This window comes from Lissotriton vulgaris, chromosome 5 (assembly GCF_964263255.1).
Source record: "Lissotriton vulgaris chromosome 5, aLisVul1.2, whole genome shotgun sequence".
Taxonomy (NCBI): Eukaryota; Metazoa; Chordata; class Amphibia; order Caudata; family Salamandridae; genus Lissotriton; species Lissotriton vulgaris.
In genome coordinates this window covers 290262959-290284305 of record NC_141693.1, presented here as the reverse complement: position 1 = coordinate 290284305, position 21347 = coordinate 290262959, and the positions used below count along the sequence as shown (strand labels likewise).

Below are 21347 nucleotides of genomic sequence, written 5' to 3'. Positions count from 1 at the left end.
TAACAATAGCAATGAAGGAAAGGTGTTCTAGTCAGGCCTAACGCAGAGGCTGGTTCCATTTTCAATGCGACCTGTCACTATGCTTGCCTGGAGTTTTGGAGACCTTGATTGTATTTCTGAGATGACAACTACAGGTCATTCAGTCTAAGACCTTTATAAATAAATGTACAGTAGATGGAGATTGTGAAGAACAGAAGTCTTTGCTTATTAATAAAAGGCAAAGCTTTTTTAATCCTTTGGGATGAGGTGACATTAAAGGATATTCACAAAGGAGCAGCACTTCTACTTTGAGTTGACCCAGTTTGGTACGTTATCGGTGGCTTTCAGCTTGTGGCTTAGTAAAGACTAGTTCCTTACCTAGGTTGTTAGTCAAGCTGCCCTGTAAACTATATCTCCAAATCTCTATAGGTTACTGGGCTTCTTTATTTCATGATGGCTTTTAATGTTACAAGGACACTTCCCATCAGGGTTCATATCATTTTTTGAATTGCGGGAAGGTTGGGGCAGTTCTAATGTATATGGAGATGTTGCTTCAGATCCTAGGAGCATAGATGGAAAAGGCCTGTTTCCAGCTTTTCTCTTTTTACTTCTGGTGTACAGCAGCCCTGTCATTTGGCTTATTGTTACCAATGCTTTAGAATATAAAAAGATTGGGCGTTGACTCCAACTAGAGGAGAATGACTCTCTTACCTTAAGCTATTGTCTGTTTCACGTATTATTCCACTCTCCTATTAAGTGTGTACATTGCAATGCATGAGGAACTAGTTTTCATCTCAATGGTGCACTCAATGACCACTCATTAAATTCTTTACCTCATAGATGCATCTCATACAGAAATGACTTTTTTGTATTATATTTTACTTTTCACTGTTTAAATGGTTTAGTCAGGACTCAAAATGCAGCCACATCTATTGGCTTTGCACGTGTTTGTTTTCAGTATTACCACTTACTGCCAGAAGTTTGTACTTTAATCAGCAGTTGAAATATTGAAGGACTTTGCTTCTGTAAATGATTTATTTTAAATCGTACATATATTGTGAACTTTACAAATTTTTAAAAGTAAGCGGGAGATCACTGTTGCAAAGCCCAACTTTTAGCAAAAAAAGTTATTTAAGAAATTGTCCTTCAGAAAGCTAGGTATGTGAAGCTATGCTAACTTCACAACTTTAGTAGCTTGGTAAACGGTAATAGTTGTGCATTCTAGAAAACTTTGTTTGTGGAACTGTTGTTGCCCACAGACATACTTATAATTAAATAGCGTAAACAACATCAACAGAATAAATGGCCCAAATATCAACAGTATCAGATTAAATTACCTAAATCTGACAAGCACACTGTTAACAGGGTATTATGTTATGTATTTCTGTTATGTTTGCTATTGCATAGAACCAATGGGAAAACATTTGTGATCACACCTTCGTGCTCACAGGGGACTTGAGCAATCACAGAGGTGGAAGCGTAGAGCTATTAGAGCAGGCGGACGTAGGCTTGGATGAGAGGAGTGGATTACTACATTTGTCGATTTGCTGAGAGACACTGTGGGATGAGGAGAGGAGAGTAACTCTTTTCAGAGGAAGATGAGGGAGGAGTTCAAGGGTTGACTAGAGGGAGTTTCATAGTTTTGGGGCCCAGAAGATTTCTCTGATGGTTTTTTTCTGGGGTTTTTTGCATTGTATCTCTGCATGAATGACATTTACTTCTTGTTGTGAGACTTCAGTCTGATACGATGAGTTTCACAATGACTTAGACGGGTTTTTGTTTCGGATTGACCGTGTTGATGACACAAGTAGGATTGAAGGGGACAAAAAATTGAAGTGGGATACAGCGAAAGGTAATTAAGATGGAAGTTGTTTTTTAGGTCTCGCCTATGCAGCGCGCATGCGCTGTATAGGAAAAAGACCTTTAGCCATTGATTCTGTTTTGCTGCCAAAAATTTGCACGCATTGCATTGCTTTCAATGGCAATGCGTACACGTTTAGCGATTCCCTTGCGGGAGCGAGCTTTCAAACCATTTGCTTGCTTGCTCCCGCAAGGGAAACGGCGCAGGCCCCCTCCTCTCACCCCTCCCCCTGCTGCCTCTTTTCCTTTGAACCTGGGGCAGGCCTAGCAGGGTTAGAAGTGGCTGGGCCCAGGTGTCGTCACCCACCTCCAGCCCACTGCGCTGTCCCTCTTCCTGCCCGCTTCCTGCCTCTCCAGGGGCTGCACACCTTACCCGCTGGGCCTATTGAGTACGTGTTGTGGCTGTAGCCCTCCAGCGGACCCCTATTGTCCAGTCAGGCAATCAGCATGGGCGGCGGCTGCAGGAGTGCAGGCCTCCCTCGGGCATCGCACGCCCTCTACATTCTGGGTGTCTGGTCGCTTCTCTGACTCTGTTGTCACGCCTGCTGCTTCCTAGACCCTTGCCTGCAAGCCGAAGACACTGGTCGGAAATACGTGAGGTGCAACCGATGGAAGACCTCAGGTACTGCGCTGCTTCCTTTGCACTGCCAGACCTCGCTGGGTCCCGCTCTCCTTAGTGGCTGCAGCGGCCGCAATCTGCTCCCTGTCGCTATGTAAGCGGGGTGTTGCCGCTCGCCTGAGGCCCCGATGGCCTTGCGCACGCACCGTAAGGGCCCCACTCAACAATGGCCATGGGTGTTCACGTTCATTGGGGCAGCCTCCGATTCAGGAGTGTGTGCCTTGGTCCCTCTCGACTTCCATTCCAGCTCTCTGCTATCGGCTGCTCTCCGGACCCCTACTCTATGTACCAGCTCTCTGCCTAACAAAGCCACCGCCCCGGATTACCCTCGACAGTTGATAGCTCTAGGCTATGTACTGCGGGCCGGGGTAGACGCGCCGCGTGTCGCATCTGTGTAGCATATCTATTTTGTATATCGGGCCTTCCATCTACCGGTGAATTCTTTCTACTTTTTCACATTAGTTATGCAGTCCAAGACGTTGCACTAACTAAAGGGATACGTCCATTTACAGTCTCAGTAATACCAGTACCACAAACACAGGGAAAACGGCTCCGCTGCACAGGCAGCACAACTCCTACAACTCGGCCCCCACGGGGCCTCCACTCACTTTAGGCTATTACGCAAAGCTTTGCCTCCTTACCTACTGCTCCCCTTAAAATCAACTCCCCGCCAGGCGCCAACAATCCGCTCACCTCAATCCTAGTTATAACAGTGCAAGCTCACCACCATATTACACCTGCACCCCCAAATGCTTTCAGTCCGCCGCCGCTCTACAAACCTCACCAAAATAAACACATAAGCCACATACCACTCAACTCCCCCGCAAATATGTTCGCTCTACAATTTCTTTACAGGCTAACTCCCGGGCCCCCACTCACCCCCACAAAAGCTCTCTGCTACCCGCTACCCATAACCTCATCAACCCCTACAAAGCCTTTCCAATAGCCTAACAGCCTCTCCTGCTTACTCCATAGCCCTAGTTGCATACCCCCATCAGGCCCCATTCCATGCGTATCATCTTAAACTCACCATAAACAAGCATTGGCATAGCCAATAGGTTTCACCTTTGTGACCTTATAAGTGTTTAGCCATGCAACAGTTGATGTTGTTGCACCAAGAATATTGTGCTTGATAGTCCCAAAGCCGAGACCTATTGTCTATGCCAATGCTTGTCTAGGTGTGCTGTGGTATTGTGAAAAGGGGTTGAGGAAAGAACAGCAGAGTGGATAATAGAGCATGCCCATGGAGTTGAAAGAGGGCAAAGCCTTATACTCTGACTTAGAAGTCAGTTTGGGTTAGGTATCCCTTTACTTTGTGAAGAAGGCTTAATTGTAAGTAGGACTCGAGCTTTTCAAGCTGTATGTGTCTTAAATCAAAGTACTAGGGAGCCCATGTTGAAGTCTAGTGAATTTGTGTAGGGAATTGTGTGAAAAAGAGGCCATCTAGTGCGATTCCGATGAGCTATACTTAAAAGGGGTAACAAGCTGATATCATAATTCTCAAAGCAACAGCAAACATCAAACAAAGGAACTATCTGAAACATAAAATAGTAGTGTGCAAAGCTGCAAAGGAAGCGAATTGTAGTTCCACTTAGGTTTTTTTTAGTTAGGAATTTAAATTTGTGACTTTGAAAAAAAAAAACCTTTGTATTAGTTTGAAACTATTCCCTCTGCTGTGAGGTGCAGCAGGTAGATTGCTGCTCTCGACAGCTGTTCCCTATATCTCTCATCATTACAATTTATCACCCTCCTACGGGCAAAGCTAAAGTGCAATTCTTGAAGCTTCCCTATTATCTCTGCCATCCCTAGATCTCAGGCCCTACCTCACCATCTGCCCCTGCCCGGCTATTGCCGTACCCTTAATGGCCAATTCCAATTGGGGACCAGCCTGCGGCTGGACATCAGCCAAGTGTGGGGCCACAGGCAGGTTTAACTTTGCTGCAGCAAAGTTAGAAACTTTTATTGTCTTTGCTGGAGGTGTTTCTCACCCGATTTCACAGGTGAAACAAAATATTCACTCACCCTTATCCGAAGACCACCAACATTTTCAAACAAGTGACTCAAAACCCAACCTGACATAATGAAATTATGTCGTTTTCTGGAATCTAAAGTTGGAGGGGTGATTTGCACATTTTTAATGTTCACCTGTGTAATCTGGCAATGTCGGAAAATGTGGTCCTTTTGAAGATGCACAAAATATTCTCTCCTCACCTCAGGCGAGGGTTCACATCACCCCTTCCAGGGGCGGCCTTAGGCATTTGCAAGCTGTGCACCGGCACATTGCCACGAAACCCCAAGGGTCACCACGCCAATATATATCCTTAATATAATAATCCTCTGAGGATGGATACATATTTGCGTGGCGGCCCCTGGCAGGGATTTGGCGGCCTCTGGCTCTTTCCCACTTCCAAACACCCTGAACCCCCCCTCTTCACTGGCCTCCGCTCCTGCGTTCCTCCGGGGGCCCCCTACCTACGCTCCCTGCCCAGGGCCACCATGAGCCTAGAGCCGCCCCTGCCCCTTCAGTTTCTAAGTCCCACAGGACCTCTTGCTCCAGGAAACTGTCTTTCTGCTGCCACTCTGGGCTACCGGCCTTGGCTGGGAGCATGGAGACGGAACAGATACTGCTTGCTGACTTCAACCCGGTCACATTCTGGCATAAGAGAAGGGGAAGCATGTGGCCCTCAAGAAGCCAGTCAGTCGTCAGCCTAGAGAGAGGCCTGATCGCAGCGTTGGCTTAGCAGTCGGGACGCTCCTGCTGCCACCACACTCGACCCCTTTTTCACATCGGGTGACCAAAATCCAGGGTGTAGCAGAAGTGACATCACTTCTGCATCACTTGACATGACGCAACATCAAATGATCTTTGACGTCCGATAACCTCACAATAAAAAACAGTGTCACAGAAAGTGACTTTAATAAAGTAAAACTAGCAGGTACAGGATTAATAACAACACAAACCACTACTAAAGCTGATTATGGTCTTATTTTATGTTACTTATTACATATTAACTAGTGTGCTGCCATAAAAGACTAGGAGCACAGACTTGATATGCCAGGGCTCAGCTGTCATCTACACAGAATCAACAATCTCATGCTTACACAGTCGACACTAAAATGCACAAGCATACGGCCATATGCCAACGTGACCCTTCAATAATCACACATGAACAACTTATGGCCAAACAGACCCCACATATCCTGAATTATAGTCTGATAATATCAAGTGTAGCTACATATGCCATTTGCTGTCTCTAGGATGACTACATCAATCCAGGTCACTAAGAAAACTGTCTCCAGTCCAGAACGTTTTACCTAAAAATCATTGTTTTCAGATCTGCTAATCTAATTAGTTCAATGGAAGCAAAGGAAGGCTACAACGCCCAGGTTGCATTAGGAGATCACATTGTCCATAATGACTTAGAAGGCGGTATTCACCTTAGGAACTTCATAAGCACTGCAATAGTTACAGTATAGCTATGTAGTCCCTTCAAATGCTCATTATGTTTAAGTATAGCCGCAAATGTCTGTAAATTCTTGCCATGAATAAGCATGTACTTGACTGCTGAGTGCAGGCACCACATGTGCAAATATAGTCTGAATCACAACCTATTTGTGTATGGGTTTAGCGCCAGTGCTTAATTTGTAAACAAATAAGTACCAGGCTCTGTCAGGAGACCACTGCAGCTTGCAGCACACATTGACCCTGCTATGCTGCCAATAATAGTGACAACAGACCTACTAAAAATCACACTCCTACAAGTGTGACAATTCGGACAATTTCTAGCCCGAAAGCTATATGAATGTTTTGGGCAACAGGTAAGATTCATTTGTAATGAGGTTTGAATGACTAACAAACTGTTGTGGTCATCTCGAAATTATCCAAACAGCACCACCTTGTGTTAGACTGTTACAAGCCCTGGTGTGGACAATTAAGTGGCGGTGCTGGGCACCGGAAACCACAGACTCAAATTAAGCACTGGTTAGCCTTCACTGCTTTTAGTGCAGCCTCCCTGTGCATTGTTTACAGCCTCAAATGTCAAGTGCAATATTATGCATGCACATGTTTTTTGTCTCAAAGGCCTGTGCAGTCTCACTTAGTGCAAAACCTGGGACATATATTGGCAATTCGCAATACTATAGCACTTTGCCAGCCCTCCTGGGTTTTCTTTTCCAAATAATTGGGTGTGCTTGTGCAATTGCTCCTGTTAACGCAAGCCAGGACTACAATTCCCTGGTGCACATTTTATTTATATGAAATCCCAGGAATGGCACGTGGTGCCCTGCCATCTTTGAACAATCTCGAAAGCCAAACTCTCTGAGGCTATTACTGGAATCTGCAAAATCATACCTGTATTCGGCTGTGCAAAATAAGAAGACCCCATTCTTTCCTGTGCATAATCTGCACAGAAAATATGTCACCCCTGACCCCCAGGTGGTGTGGACTGGGAGGCACACAAAGCACTTGCAGTTTCAACATTTGAAGGACAACTTGACTCCAGCCTTCTCTCGAGTTTCTCACAGGCTTGAACTGTGAAGTGAATTACTGCAATACATTATCATTATTGATGCAGTTAATTAGTGGACAAACTGTAGAGAGATGCAATGACTCAAACATTGTTTAAATAATGTTTTCCCCACAGAGAGTCCTTTGCTGACTTAGAAACACAAATATTTAAACATGACCACGCCTATAATACACAAAGTTTTGGACATGACACACTTTGTCAAATATTGCACATAAAAACCATTGTAACAGCCCAAGAGAAGCCTGCTCACGATTGGGGGCCCAGGGAGCGATAGAAGTGGGCTGCAAGCTAATCGGATAAACTGTAGCAGTTTCCAACTGCTCGTTTTTATTCTGTATCCAGTCCAGCCTCATGCAGTTTAATTATAAAAGAGCTACATGGAAAATTACAACAGGAACCGCTATTTATCACTGGCTTTGTAACCACAGAGACCAGAAGTTACAAGAGCAGTATCAGGGGTAGCAAGGAAAAGCCGGGGGTCGCAGTTGCAACATCCAGTGCCTGACCCCTAAATGACGTCCATTAAAAGTTCAAAATAAGAGATCTGTGACATTGAGAGAGACTAAACTATGCAACTTTAAGCACCCTAACTGAAAGGCAACAAGATGGGGCTTGGAGGAACCCGCATTGTTGGTGAATGGTGATAATTTAAGGCTGGGCACACAGTTTTAGATTTTCTTTTCTCATGGTTAGCGTCTCAAAGATACATTTTGTTTTATAGCATGTCTCAATAATTGTTAGGCAGAATTTAAGGTGTTCTTGACTAGGCCTGGGCGGTGAACTCTGCTCCATTCGCATAGTTTGTGGAGTTTGCCTCACTCCGCGCTCCACCGAGCACGCGGAGTTACGAAAACCCAAAGAGCGGAGTGGTTTTCCTCACTCGCCAACGTTAAGTTGGCGAGCGAGAGTAAGGAAAATCCAGCGCTAGGCCACCTTCCAGCAAGATTTCTCAACACGGGCGGTCGTGGATGGTCGCAAACGCTTGCGTTGAGAAACCATCCGTTGATGAAATTCCTATTCTTACAGAAGGGGGGTCTGGCAGTTCTTGGGCTTTCTGTATAACTACAGTGGCTTTGATTCATTGGAGCAGGCGAATGAGGAATGATGATGCTTTCTTACCTTTTACTACAGTGGCTTTGATTCATTGGAGCAGGCGAATGAGGAATGATGATGCTTTCTTACCTTTTATCATCTCCTTGAACTCCTGCAGCAGCACATCCTGAGTAACCTCTGCTCCTGGAGGTCCAGGGGGTCCCTGGGGCCCGGGAGGGCCTGGGGGTCCTATAAGGCCACGCTTAGAGAGCAGCCAAAAGAAAGCATAAGAATCAAATCCAAGGACCAGCCAACAACTGCAAACAGAATGCTCTGTCTCTGCACTTTTACAGCATACAGGCCCTCTGTCACTCTACTGTCATAGACTATAGCCAACACCCTCCATCAGTAAGAACATTCTCTCAGCCTGCAGGCCTCTGTTACTTCGCTGCCACAGCGTACAGGTCCTTTGTCACTCCACTGTTACTGCTTTAAGGCCAACCGGCACTGCATAATCACAATCTACAGGCCATCTCTGAGTGAACTAGGTCTAATTCAAACTACAGGCCACTGTTACGGCACTGTCACAGTCTGCAGGCATCTGTCAGTGACCGCCTTCCACAGCCCCATTGTCATTGCATTAATACATCCCGGAAGTCTGCACTCTCACAATATAAGAGCCTTCTCCCACTGCACTGATACAGCATACAGGCTGCAGTGTTACAACTGGAAGGCCTGCTACTATTATAGTGCTTGAGCCAAAAGGCGGTATTACAACCTACAGGCCAATGATTACTACAGTGTCAATCCCTGCAGGCCTGTCAGTGCTTAGAGTGTGAATGACCTCCGTCAATGCATTCTCACAACTTGCAGGCGCTCTTTGTTGTGCAGTTTAAAGGGCTCTTGTTACTGCACTATCACAGTCTGCCGAACAATACCAGTGCTGTCCCTTCCTTAAAGCCCTCTGCCACTGAACACCATAAATGCTTTCGTCACTGCACTGTGACAGCCTACAGGTCAAGCATCAGGTTGCAATCACAGAATTGTATGTAACAGTGTCGCTGAACTATTTTTTGTAAATAAAAGTTTGTACGAGAAGGGTTTTTAGGTCTGGGTTTTAAAAAATGCAGCTGTCAAACAGAACAATTGTTAACAATATGCAAAGAGTGGGTAGTGGGTGTGTCCCAGTCAACCATTGGATTGTTGAACCAGCCTCATCAAACATTGGTCTGAGACTCTTCCTCCTATTACGTATCCCACTTCTCCTCCTTCCATCCATTGTGCACAAGGATTACTACTAAACCACCTTTCCACTGCCTTCAGGTCATCCTCACCACTCTATCCTAGCACTACCATCAGCCTCTCCCTCCCCATTGCAACACTGCTACTGTATCCTCTCCAGTGCCTATTGATACCCCATTGCCAGCATTGTGCCGTCTTAAGATGTCTCTTTCAATTCAGTGCTTTATAGCTAGGTTTGAACTATCTAAATCTCCCACATACATAATGCATATGGCACTGATAATATTTCTCCCACTAGCAATTGTTGAAGGCTTTACTTTGGTTGCTCAGTGTTTTCCTGTGATTGATGGGTTTGAAATCTCAAAAGCATGCACAGATACACCCATGCACGCACATGCACTCACACTCACTCACTGCACAGTCATAACTTACTAATTTCTTGTCTTTTCCTTTGCATTTTTTTTTGGAATTGTTCCCATCGTCCGGGCGGTGGACGAAAGTCATCCAGGTTTCCCGGGGGTTTGTTATTTCGGGATCAGGGACCTCAGGGAGCTGTGGAGGAAGAAGACAATAAGAGATACTTGTTAAAGCAGTGATTATCTGCCTAAAAATAGAAACTAAAACCGTCTTAAGGTCCCCATACCCAGTAGCTGGTCAATCACTGATCATTATTCATGGATACATTGATACTGAAGACCAATAAGGACCAATAGTTTGCTCATGTCTGTTGCATCCCTGACTGCAGTACCAAAGCCATTTCCAGCCGGTCTCCAGCACTATCGTTTATCTTACAATGGGAATAGACGACGGCTGTCTGTCGTAAGCTTTACAGAGTTCTATTCACTTTCTTTTTTTACACCTACTGCTCCTGCTGAAAGGTAGGCAATTCCATTTACCATAATTTCAGAGAAGAAAAAAAACCCTTATATTACAAATAAGTCCCTGCACCCACACTATCTCAACCTGAAAAACATTTTTTTCTTTCAGCCCCAACTCTCACTCGCTACTGTATTTATACGCCAGAGTGATTCAGACGTCTTTATTATGACTGCAACCTATCCTTCAACTCAGACTCATGATAGAGTGGTGAGTTATAGTTAGTGCTGTCTGCTTAGCAAGCTGAAACGAGGTCCACTTCTTATAAATATTTGAAGGTGGTGGATGAATTATAAATGAAAGTTATAACTATAACTTTAGAATTTTTAAAGTTTGTGTAGTTTAATCTTGTTTGTATAGGGTCGATAGGTTTACCCAACTGTAACTAAGCTTTAACCTTTGTTTTTTTCATTGAATTTCAATGTTTTTAAAACTTTTTGTAAATAAAAATGTGTTTGAAATTTTAAAGTGCAGAGTTGTTATGTGGAGTGTCGTGCAGTATAGTGGAGAAGAGAGTATTTTAAAGTCTATTGTCTCAGACTGGAGTATTGTAGATTGGAATTGAGTGGAGTAGAGTGTAGTAGCGTATCATACAGTGTAGTAAAGTGTACAGGAATATAGTGGAGTAGAATGCTGTAGAGTGTCATGTAGTGTGGTATGTAGACTTTCATAGAGTGGAAATATATAGAGTGATGGAGAGTGCCATACAATGCAGCAGCATTTAGTGGAGTGGCATACACAGTAGTGGTGTAGAGTGGGCTACCGTAAAGTGGAGTAGCATACAGTGGAATGGCGTACAGTGTTTTACTACAATGTAGTGAAGAAGAGTGGAGTGTCATAGAGTTGAATAGTCCAGAGTGGAACGGTATACAGTGGAGGAGTAGCATAGAGTGGGTCAGGATACAGTGGATTAGTAAAGATTGGGGTGGCATACATTGAAGTGGTGTAGCGTAGAGTTGAAGAAGCTGATATAAATTGGACTGGTGTCTCATACAGTTGAGTGGCGTGCTGTGTCATACAGTTTTGGAAAGTGTCATAGAGTGGAGTAGAGTGTTACACAATAAAGTTTACAGGCATAGAGCACAGTGCAAATTTGGATAGTAAAGTGTATGGGGACAGAGTGGAGTAGAGTCTAGTAGAGTGGCATAGAGTGCAGTACAGTTTGGTAGCGTGGAGTTATATAGAGTGGAAGCGACTACACTGGAGTGGCGTAGAGTGGAGTAGTATACAGTGCAGTGGCAAAAAGTGGAACAGGGTAGAGTGGAGCAGCGTAGACTGGAGTGGTGTACAGTGGAGCAGCGTACAGTTTAATAGCCTATATTGTAGTAGAGTACAGTGGAGTGGCATAAAGAGGAGTAGAATATGGCGGAGTAACGTACAGTGTAGACTGGAGTTGCATACACTGGAATGGGGTAGAGACATACAATGTAGTTGGGTCCAATCAAATAGCGGAGAATTAAGTGGCGTGGAGTGGAGTGCAATACACTAGAGTGGCGTGGAGTTAAGTTACATACAATGGAGTAGCATACAGTGGAATAGCATAGAATGGAGTGGCATACAGTGGAATAGCATATACTGGAGTAGCATATAGTGGTGTGGCATACCATGGAGTGGTATACACTGAAAAGGCATAGAGTGGAGTTGTGTACAGTGTAATAGCGTAGACAGGAGTGGCTTAGAGCAGAATGTTGTACAGTGGAGCATCGTAGATTGTAATAGTGTATAGTGGAGTAGCATATAGTGGCGTGGCGTGTAATGGACTGGTGTAGACTGGAGTGGTGTATGGTGGCATGGGTCAGAATGTAATAGCATTGAGTGGAGTGACTTACATTGGAGTTCGGTCCAATCGAATAGCGTAGTATGAAGTGGCGTAGGTTGGAGTGCCATACACTGGAGTGGCATAAAGTGGAACAGCGGCATGCAGCGGAACAGAGTATAATTGAGTGGAGTGGCATAAAGTGGAATAGACTAAAGGGGAGTGGCGTACAGTAGAATGGTGTAGGATGGAATAGCGTATAGTGGAGTCGCATACAGTGTGAAGTGACATGGACTGGAGTGGCGTGCAGTGACGTTGCATACAGTGTAACAGCATAGAGAGTAGTGGAGTAGGGTGAAGCCTCGCACAGTGGAGAGGTGTAGGTTGGAATAGCGTTAAGTGGAGTAGCTACAGTGGCGTGGCATATGGATGTATGTGACATTTTGAAGCAATGTTTTATTATGGTGTGCAGAGTAATGCAAAACAGTGAATTGCACTTCCTTGCTTTTCTCCAGATTTACCAATCAACGCAGGGCACACATGGTATTCTAGTCGTTATGTATTTGTTTTCAGGTTTCCATTAGCATGCAAAGATAAATCGGTATTTTAGTTGCTTATGTGGTAAATCTGAAACTTTACACATGCAGTCTAGTTTATTCTTTGGGCTTTCTTGCTACTTTTATTGTGCTACATATGAAGGCCAAAGTGAATAAAAGGCAATCATTGATATTGTTACAAAAATTGAGATCATTATTTTTTTCCCAGTGGCCAATTATCATGTCCCCCAAATAGAAGTTTGTGTGTCTCACTGCCAGGGCAATTTTTCATTTTGTAGCACTGGGGTGCATAAGAAAATGTTTTTTGATAGGCTTGTTGGGCCACTTTTATTTTGTCAGCCAGAGAACATGGAATAGAAAACCTATGTAGATTAAGATGTATTCTATTTAATATGTGTTTGTTTATAGGTTACCAATAGCATTCAACCACAAATGGGTCTTTCAGTTTTCCATGTAGTAAATCTGATACTGTACATATGAAAGTTTATTTTTTTGAGAGATCAAATTCTTGAATTTCTACTTGATTGACTGTGACGATTTAGACAGATTTTTCCCTTGAAAAAGCCCCTGGCCTATTTGCCACTGAGTGGAACACGTGTCAGCTGTTTGTTTGACATTGTTAACCTGTGCATACAAGACAATAAAGGAACTATTTATTGTCCAACGCAACACATCTTGTGGAAAATGTCTTTCCTAAACAAACCATTGCATAACCAAAGGGTACGAACCTCCATCAACTAACCACATGGGATCTTAGGGGATGCCTGGACACCATCGATTGGGCAACCCAAGACTGTGAGGCATCGGATGCAGGGGTGTCTTTTGGCATCTGGTTCTTCTTACCAGCCGCTGTCGTGGTCGGGGGGGACCCTTCTGGTTCAGGCTGCAGGCGTCATCTCTTGAACCTTGAGGGAGGTCAGAGATCCCCAGATCCCAGGTCAGGATCACTGAGGAGACCTCCTTGTGGTGTTGGGCCACTCAAACTTGGGCTGTAGGCATCAGGTGCAGAGTGTAGCAGAATTGTGGAGTCGCCTGGATCTGGTTTTTGTGGCTGAATCTTGGCTTGGGCAAATTCGGTGCTCACGGGAGACAGAGTCTGTTAGATCAGTGCAGGGCAGGTCCTCCTGGCTCTGTGGGTTGATGGCTGCTGGACTCAACGGGGTTCTCGCTGTAGGCAGGTCGCAGGCGGGACAGGCTGGTGGTCTGGGGCCAAAGCAGTAGGGGCCCTCTTCTTCCTGGTTCAGCACTGCTCTTCGGTCCTTCTTCTTTCTTCCTCGAATCTGAGGGGGCGAAGTTCAGGGTTGCCCCTAAATACTACCTTTAGGGGAATTAAAAGGGGTGAGCAAGTAGGGACCAATGTGTCCCTTCCTTGGGGTAGGTGCACCCCCTATTATGCCACCCTCCATTGGGAAAGGGCATGAGCCACTCCCCAATTGGCTGAGTCCCCTAATCCTCAAGATGGAGTGAACGGACATATGTGCTTCACCTCGCCTCCCCTACCTGAGGGGTAGGGTTGACAAAGGTGGTGTAGGAAGCTGGGTTTCTGTTGCAGTAACCCCCCCAATTGTAGCCAGACTACTGCCAATCAGGCCCCAGGGCCTGTGTTCTCTACCAAACTCGGACCTTGTCCCTCAATTAACACCTCTCTGGCCACATGTCAGTCTCTTGTAAAAGGTACCATGGGTATGAAGGGCACTGTGGCGGATCCTGAGTCAGGGGGAGGCGAAGGATGACCAGATGATAGTATTGATCACAACAAGACTTTGATGGGAATCCTATATTTATATATTGGTTTCACCCACAATCACTGTTTGGTCCTGTGTGTATTATTTATATGCTTAAATCAGTAGCAAATTGCCCTAGTAATTGATAGATTGGTACGCTATCGTTACCCTGGATTAGAGGCTCCCTTTTCCTCACATTTTAGACCCCTAGGTTTTCTTGTAGTGAACAGTATTATTGGGGATTGTAACCTAGGCTGACTATAAACTTCCCTTAGACCCTCCACACAGTATTAGTTTTTATATAGACCAATTCTTAGACATTGTAAGTGCAGTAATGCCATTAAGAGTATATGTTGCTGGGAGATTGTCATTACGAACTCCACGGCATCATAATTACTTTACTGAAAACTGGGAAGTTTGGTATCAAACTTCTAAGCACATTAAACCCACACTGATGCCATGAAAAAGGCACTTAGCTCTATGTATTCTGGTACCCAGCAAAAGTACCCTGGTCCTGTGGTACTGCACTAACACATAAAAAAAGAAATTAAAGGGTCTGGTCATAAGTCAGACCCTGCGCTAACCGCCATTGTGCAGGCCATGTGCAGTGGGAGTTGCCCACCTAAAGTGGGTTGGTCAGAGGGCCAGCCCACAGCTGTGCACAACTGTAAGCAGTGGGGGTGGCTGGAAACCCATAAGTATTTGGGTGCTCGAAGAGGGTTGGCCCAGAGGCCAGACCCTGTGGCCGACCATAGTAGAGGCACCCACAAGAGCAGTACCTAGTGAGGCCCCCAGTGAAGTACAGGGGTATCAGTGCTTGTACCGAAGCACTAAAAAATTAGAAGTGTCTGGTCATAGATCAGACCCTGCAGCCAACCGCCACTGTGCAGGCCATATTCTGTGCACATTGGGAGTTGGCTGTCTGCAGTTGGATGGGAGCCAGGCCAAACCAATGCTGTGCATGGCTGATGGCCATGCGCAGTAAGGGGTTGGGAGCCAGCTGGGGTTTGGACTCAGGCCATGTAGCCAAAGACTACTTAGTGCTTAATTTGAGCTTGTAGTTTCCGGTGCTCGGCACTGACACCTAATTGCCAGCACCGGCACATAATTGCCAGATCCTGCACTTAAAACAGATGCCACATGGTTGCCCTGTTTGTGTAAGTTATGGATGAGTAGAAAAACAGTTATTTGTTAATTCAATATACATTAAAAACAACTAATACCTGTCACCCAAGCCATTCTTAACCGCATGCTCGCTAGCGGAATTCCGCTCGCACGCTGGGTTTTTTAAAAACGCACTTTACGTGACAGCTGGGCTCGTCATCAGCGTGCGAGGAGGCTACGCCATGACGAGCCCAGCTCGTCATCAGCGTCGAAGGGGTTAAAGCTTTGGTGGTATCGAACAGTCTTATTTGTCACACTTGCAGTAGTGTGATGGTTGGTAGTCGTGTAAGTACTGTGGCAATATGTGGTGGGAACTGCGGTGGCCTCCTGACGAGAGCCCGGCACATATTTTTTTATAATGTAAGCACTGCCCCCAGTTAGGTGTGCACATAAGGGGGGTTGGGGGAAGGTTGTCGGAGGGAGTTGGGCATATGCTCAACTTTAAATATGATAAAAAGAAACACAGAAATCCACAAAAAAAACGAATTTTAAAGTGATGTAATAGTTTAGTATGATAACAAGATTTTAATTTATATTAAAAAAACAAATACATTCACTGAAAAAATCAAGGATTAAATTGACATTATAGTTAGGTGTTGAAATGACATAAGAACTAACATTTAGAAAAAGAAAAACCAAATAAATTTGCCAGTTCTAGTTTCCTGAACTAACTATAACTTGCACCCCGTTGTACACTTCTTACCACCTCACATATTGCGTGCCTCATGACCTGTCAAATTACATCAATGATTCCATCTCAAATGACATTATTCATAATACTGCTATTTACATTCCTTCAGAAATCCTTATATCATAAAATGCTAATAAAGGTTTGATAGTTATATACAGCATTCAATTACTGTGTGTATGCGTGTGGGAACATAGAAGGAAACAGAGTAAGCACTAGAGGCAAGTGTGATTAGGGATATTGAAAATGATATGGTACACAGTTTACAAACCAGTAAAGTTTGGAGCACAATTAGTACTCCATGTTAAATGTGGTAAGGGCTGAGCGCACCTGATGTGGGTTGCATAGGCATGTTTAATAGGAGATTGTGGCTAGAAGCCAAAGTCTGTTGCAAAAGAATTGTGAGAAAAGTCAAAGTGTTCATTCACAATAAATTATTCACTTGAGGATGTCTAGGCATGAGCCCATGTCAAATAATTATAGCACTGTGCTATAGACAAAAGCTACGTAGCAAGGACTATTGTATGGTGTGGATCTTTACTTATAGAACTTTGTTGAAGAGTTTGAGGCAACACCGATTGTTTGATAATGTAGAATGTAGGAGTGATCCACTTAAAGTTGCTTTAAATCACACTGGATTTGTAAATAAGGCTCTAAAGGAGCATGCTATTGTGCTAATCTCAGGCATGTGTATAGTGTAGTTTACCCAACTATGGAGGGTTGTCCATCAGGCCGGATATAATATGTCTTATCAGTGGCAAATGCATATCTGTAAATCCCTTGACTTAGCATTGTAGTGTCATGTGAAGTCATTAAGAAGGTGAGTGCATTAAGCTGTGTAGAGCAGGACCTCTTTTTAGAGGGTGTTTATGTTTTAAAAATGGGAGACCGCCTAAAGCCTTTGGAAGCATTTTGTGTTTTAGATAGGTGAAAACCTGTTCAAAGAGGGTAACATTCACCAAATCTCAGTGACTTGACAAATATACTATGTGAACAGCATATGGCCAAACGCTATGTCAGTTATAATTTGATTGGTGATAGAAAATTGGGCACAGATGTCGTTTTTAAAATTACTTCAAGGTCGCAAACCCTCTAGGATGCTGTCGCAATGACTGCACAGTGTCATCAAAGATGTAATTAGTAATGTCATTTCGGATATCATCAGTAATGTCTTTAATTGTGTCATTTAACATATCATGAGTGATGTAATATGAGAGGTGATAAACAGTGCATAACGCAGTACAAGTTAGAATTAGTTGACAGAATTATAACTACCAAATTTCAATGGTTTCGTTTTTAAGCTAGCTCCTATCTAGTTTCAACAGCTAACCATAACCTCAACTATAACCCTATAACCCTTGTTTTTCAGAGAACAAAATAGACAGACAGACAGACAGACAGACAGACAGAAAGATAGATAGATAGATAGATAGATAGATAGATAGATAGATAGATAGATAGATAGATAGATAGATAGATAGATAGATAGACAGACAGACAGACAGACAGATAGATAGATAGATAGATAGATAGATAGATAGATAGATAGATAGATAGATAGATAGATAGATAGATAGATAGATAGATAGATAGATAGATAGATAGATAGATAGATAGATAGATAGATAGATAGATAGATAGATAGATAGATAGATAGATAGATAGATAGATAGATAGATAGATAGATAGATAGATGAGGAACTAAACATCCACCTAGGGGATAGAGATATGTATCTGTGATCTCTTTAAGATTGACTGTGGTGCTATTGTTTATGTGTTGTCTGTGAGATGACAAGTTGCTTTTTTCTGCTTTGTTGTGGTCATGTTTTGGGTTTTTTGCAACTTTGGTTTATGCATATATAACCATATAGGAATTCCAGCTGCTGTTTATAGAGGTTTTTTGTGTTTTTTTTAGGAGTTCCAGATTTAATTGTATTTCTTTTTAACAGACTGGTGATGGGTTTGGCACTTGGACAGGTTCAGATTCGATTCCTGTTTGCGCTTTCACCTCTTCTTTGTGGTAATATGATCTTATTTCTTCAGTTTTGGAGGCACCCACATAGGCCTCATATCCAGTACTGAACAACCAGGACACAGATACCAAATGCAGATGTTATTTTCTATATTATAGCTATTCTGACTTTTGTATAAAAGAGAAGTGACTGTTTTGTACTATTTTGGTTTTTACTTTCTGGTCCTGTCCCTGTCCCCCCCTTGCCCTCACCCCTCCTCTTTGACTTTCATCTTTTCTTACATTTACTTGTCTAATTGTTTTTTTTCATGAAGTGCGTTTGAAGTCTAAATATTCGCTCACTGGGCTTTATGAGCGTATGGTTACTTTTGGTCTTAAGAATTCTTTTCATTATTGGATTTATGTTTGGCAAGTACTTTCAAGGGGTTTCTGATGAACTATCATATTATCTTTGGAGCTAGATTGGTATACAGCAGATATTTTATAAATTTTTGCTCCTGCATTTTGCTATATTTTAAATATTACAAGATGTGTGATCCCCTTGTATATAATCATGTACTAGTGGTGTGGCTGTAATGTTGACCTTTTCATAATTTCAAGATGGCGCTTCTGGAAACGTGGGGTGTACTTGAATTGTTTCTATTGCCTGGCCTCACTGTTAAACCTTGTAACTCGAAATGCTTGGCTTTGAGTTGGTGTCCTCACCCGTTATCAAGACGTGAGTAAACTTGTATTTGGTGGTTTCCGCGTTTTGATGTTAGCTATGAGTTTCTCCACTAGTCACAAGTTGTACCATCACTGCCTGGATCTGAGAGAAATTGTGCTTTTGTAGATATTCATGCTTGGGATTGCTGGACTCATCTCCGCATGGATATTTGGGGGAATCTGTATAACAAAATGTGATTAATTGAGCACTTGCTCTCTCCTTACCTTGGTGTAGGAGGACGGCACAGTTTGAGGTGAGTCAGCTACTTGGTTCTCTGTTACACTTGTATGATATTTCTGCATTTGGGAGACAGGTGATATGGCTAACTTTGCTTCACCAAAGGTGCCTTCAATTACAATTAGGTGTGGGTGGAAAACTCTACTCCGCTAGTTGCATTCACATAGTTTTGTCACACTGCGCTCCACTTGATGCATGGAGTTCGGCAAAAAACTCCCCCATCTGCCTTCGTAGAGGAGTTTACCGGCACCACCCCTGTACAGTCATTCCCTTTGCTCAGTAAAGTATTGCATGAACAGGACGATCAACGCACATCTCAAGCCTCGCTCTTGTGCACACTTTTAGTTGCCTGAAAATCCTAACAATGCGCTTGCTGGATGATTTAATTTTCACGACGAGGTTTTACTGTCTTACAGCATGTTTACTCACAGCGACCAGCTAGCGTAATTGCATTTGGAGTCTGTTTGCTGCCAGAGCAGTCTAAACGGTTGCACGCCATGATGGAGATCGGGGAGGTGTTTGTGTATTTGGTGAAAAGTATTTGAGGGGATTTAGCACACGAAAGACTGAGCACGGGTGAATGTGCATAGCATACTTCACATACCTAGTTAGCACAAGGCCAGAATGTGATTGTGAATCCAAAAGCAGCCTGATTAAACTCGTTGTAACCTGCTTCATATTTGCACTGTGCAAACGAGCATAGACCATTCCAAGATACCGTCCATCACACTCTTGCTCACTGCACTGATATCCGCCTCCATTCCCTAACAAGGAGTTGCATCAGGTGAATATACTACCTCCTACTAACATGTAGTTGAACAATTTTTATGACAATTATGACATATCTTTCTGCTGTGGCTATTATAATAATATCAATATCTATTATGAACTGTGTGTTTCTTTGTTTCTGGCTTCAGCACTCGATGTTACTTTGCACCGCGAATCTGTGAAGTTCTCTGGTGTCTATCTTAGTGAGGGTCAAGATTGTACTATGTGCAGAGCTAGAATTCCCTCCCACTCTAATAATCCCCTGGCTGTTGCAATTTATAGGAGAGTCTTCAGGAGAGTGTTCAGGTACTTTTTGAGATTCACACATCTCGAAAATGTTCATAATATTGCACTTACAGTAAACTCGTTGTGTTTTTATAAAATTCTGAAATGGCTGACGTTATCCAGCATTCTTTGATATGTTTCATTTAATAAATGAAGCTTACTGGTACATTACTCACATTCTTTACCAGCAATATGTATGCATGTTGCACCACTTTCCTGAGAGACTATGCACTCAACAAAAGTTTGAAAACTGAAGAACTGTCGAGCCTGGGAGCCTGAAAATTTGCCCTGCTCGCTAAGTATGGCCTGGGCCTGAGGAGGAAAAGGAGACATAATATTACATGTCTCCGAGAGCAGATGCCTTTATTTCATTTTACGTTTATGTCAAATCCGCTGCTAAACTCGAAGATAATTTGTTGTAATAGTGGCCATGCGAAGATGACAAATGGCACTCCTGTCTGATGAGAAATGTATTTTTTCCTGTGCTCTTGCATTAAACTGTGATTTGTATTAGAGCACTTCATGGTTTTCACAGGCTGTGTGGAGATAAACATGTATTTATTCATGCCCCTTCTATAAATTAACCTGTGTGAAATATTCTTTTGGTGGCTTGCCTTCCTGAGGGGGAAGAGAACCACAAAATAGAAGCACACAAAAGATGGGAGCCTTGGGTTACTGCTATAACCGTGCAGAGTCACTGGATAGTCTGACGTAGACAAGAGCTTTCATGATGCCCTATACCATAAAGTGTGTTGCAAGCTCTTACAAGACGTTTTAGGAACATCAGTTTTTGTGCAGTATGTGAGTGTACTGGGAGCAGGGCCTGCCATTATCAAATAGAAGCTATTGTGCTGTTGTGACCCAAAGCAATTTTTGTGCTGCGCTCAATTCATCTTCTTCAGCCATTGTTTGGGTTTCATTCGGCCACCATATATTTCGCAGTGGCGCATAGTTGCTATTGGCCTCACTCTATTGAACTCCACATGGCAGCAGCTTCTAGGGAAAAACCATGGACTCTGAAACTGATCAAAAAGTCCTTCCTAGTGTCCCCCAACTGTCAGAGAACCACACAGATGACATCAAATAAAAGCATGGTGAATACATTAGCAGGCATGCAGCGATGGCACGTGTGATAGAGTACTCTGCCATCTTACAGAACTCCGAAAAATCACGCCGAGTTTTTTAGTTACCCTGCGAAATTCCATGGAGTGAAACTCTGCGAGCTTTGCCCATGGCTATGTCACACACAGAGTGCAAGGCCACAAAGAAAATGACAGCAGACTCAATTTTTGTGGAACTATTTCCAAATTTGTGTGAACATTCTACAACTAGTAATGAATTGAATAGTCACAT

At 43.4% G+C, this 21347-nt stretch overlaps 1 protein-coding gene across 2 annotated transcripts in view; it reads right to left on the bottom strand.

Moving 5' to 3' along the window:
* Nucleotides 1–21347, bottom strand: part of C1QTNF12 (C1q and TNF related 12) — a 153220-nt gene that overhangs the window by 65317 nt on the left and 66556 nt on the right. For both annotated transcript variants that reach the window (XM_086921464.1, XM_086921463.1), the window contains exons 2-3: nucleotides 9694–9813; nucleotides 8170–8281 (exon numbers count right to left, since the gene is read on the bottom strand). In XM_086921464.1, the coding sequence (XP_086777590.1) occupies nucleotides 8170–8281; nucleotides 9694–9813 (232 nt within the window). The remainder of the gene's footprint in view (nucleotides 1–8169; nucleotides 8282–9693; nucleotides 9814–21347) is intronic.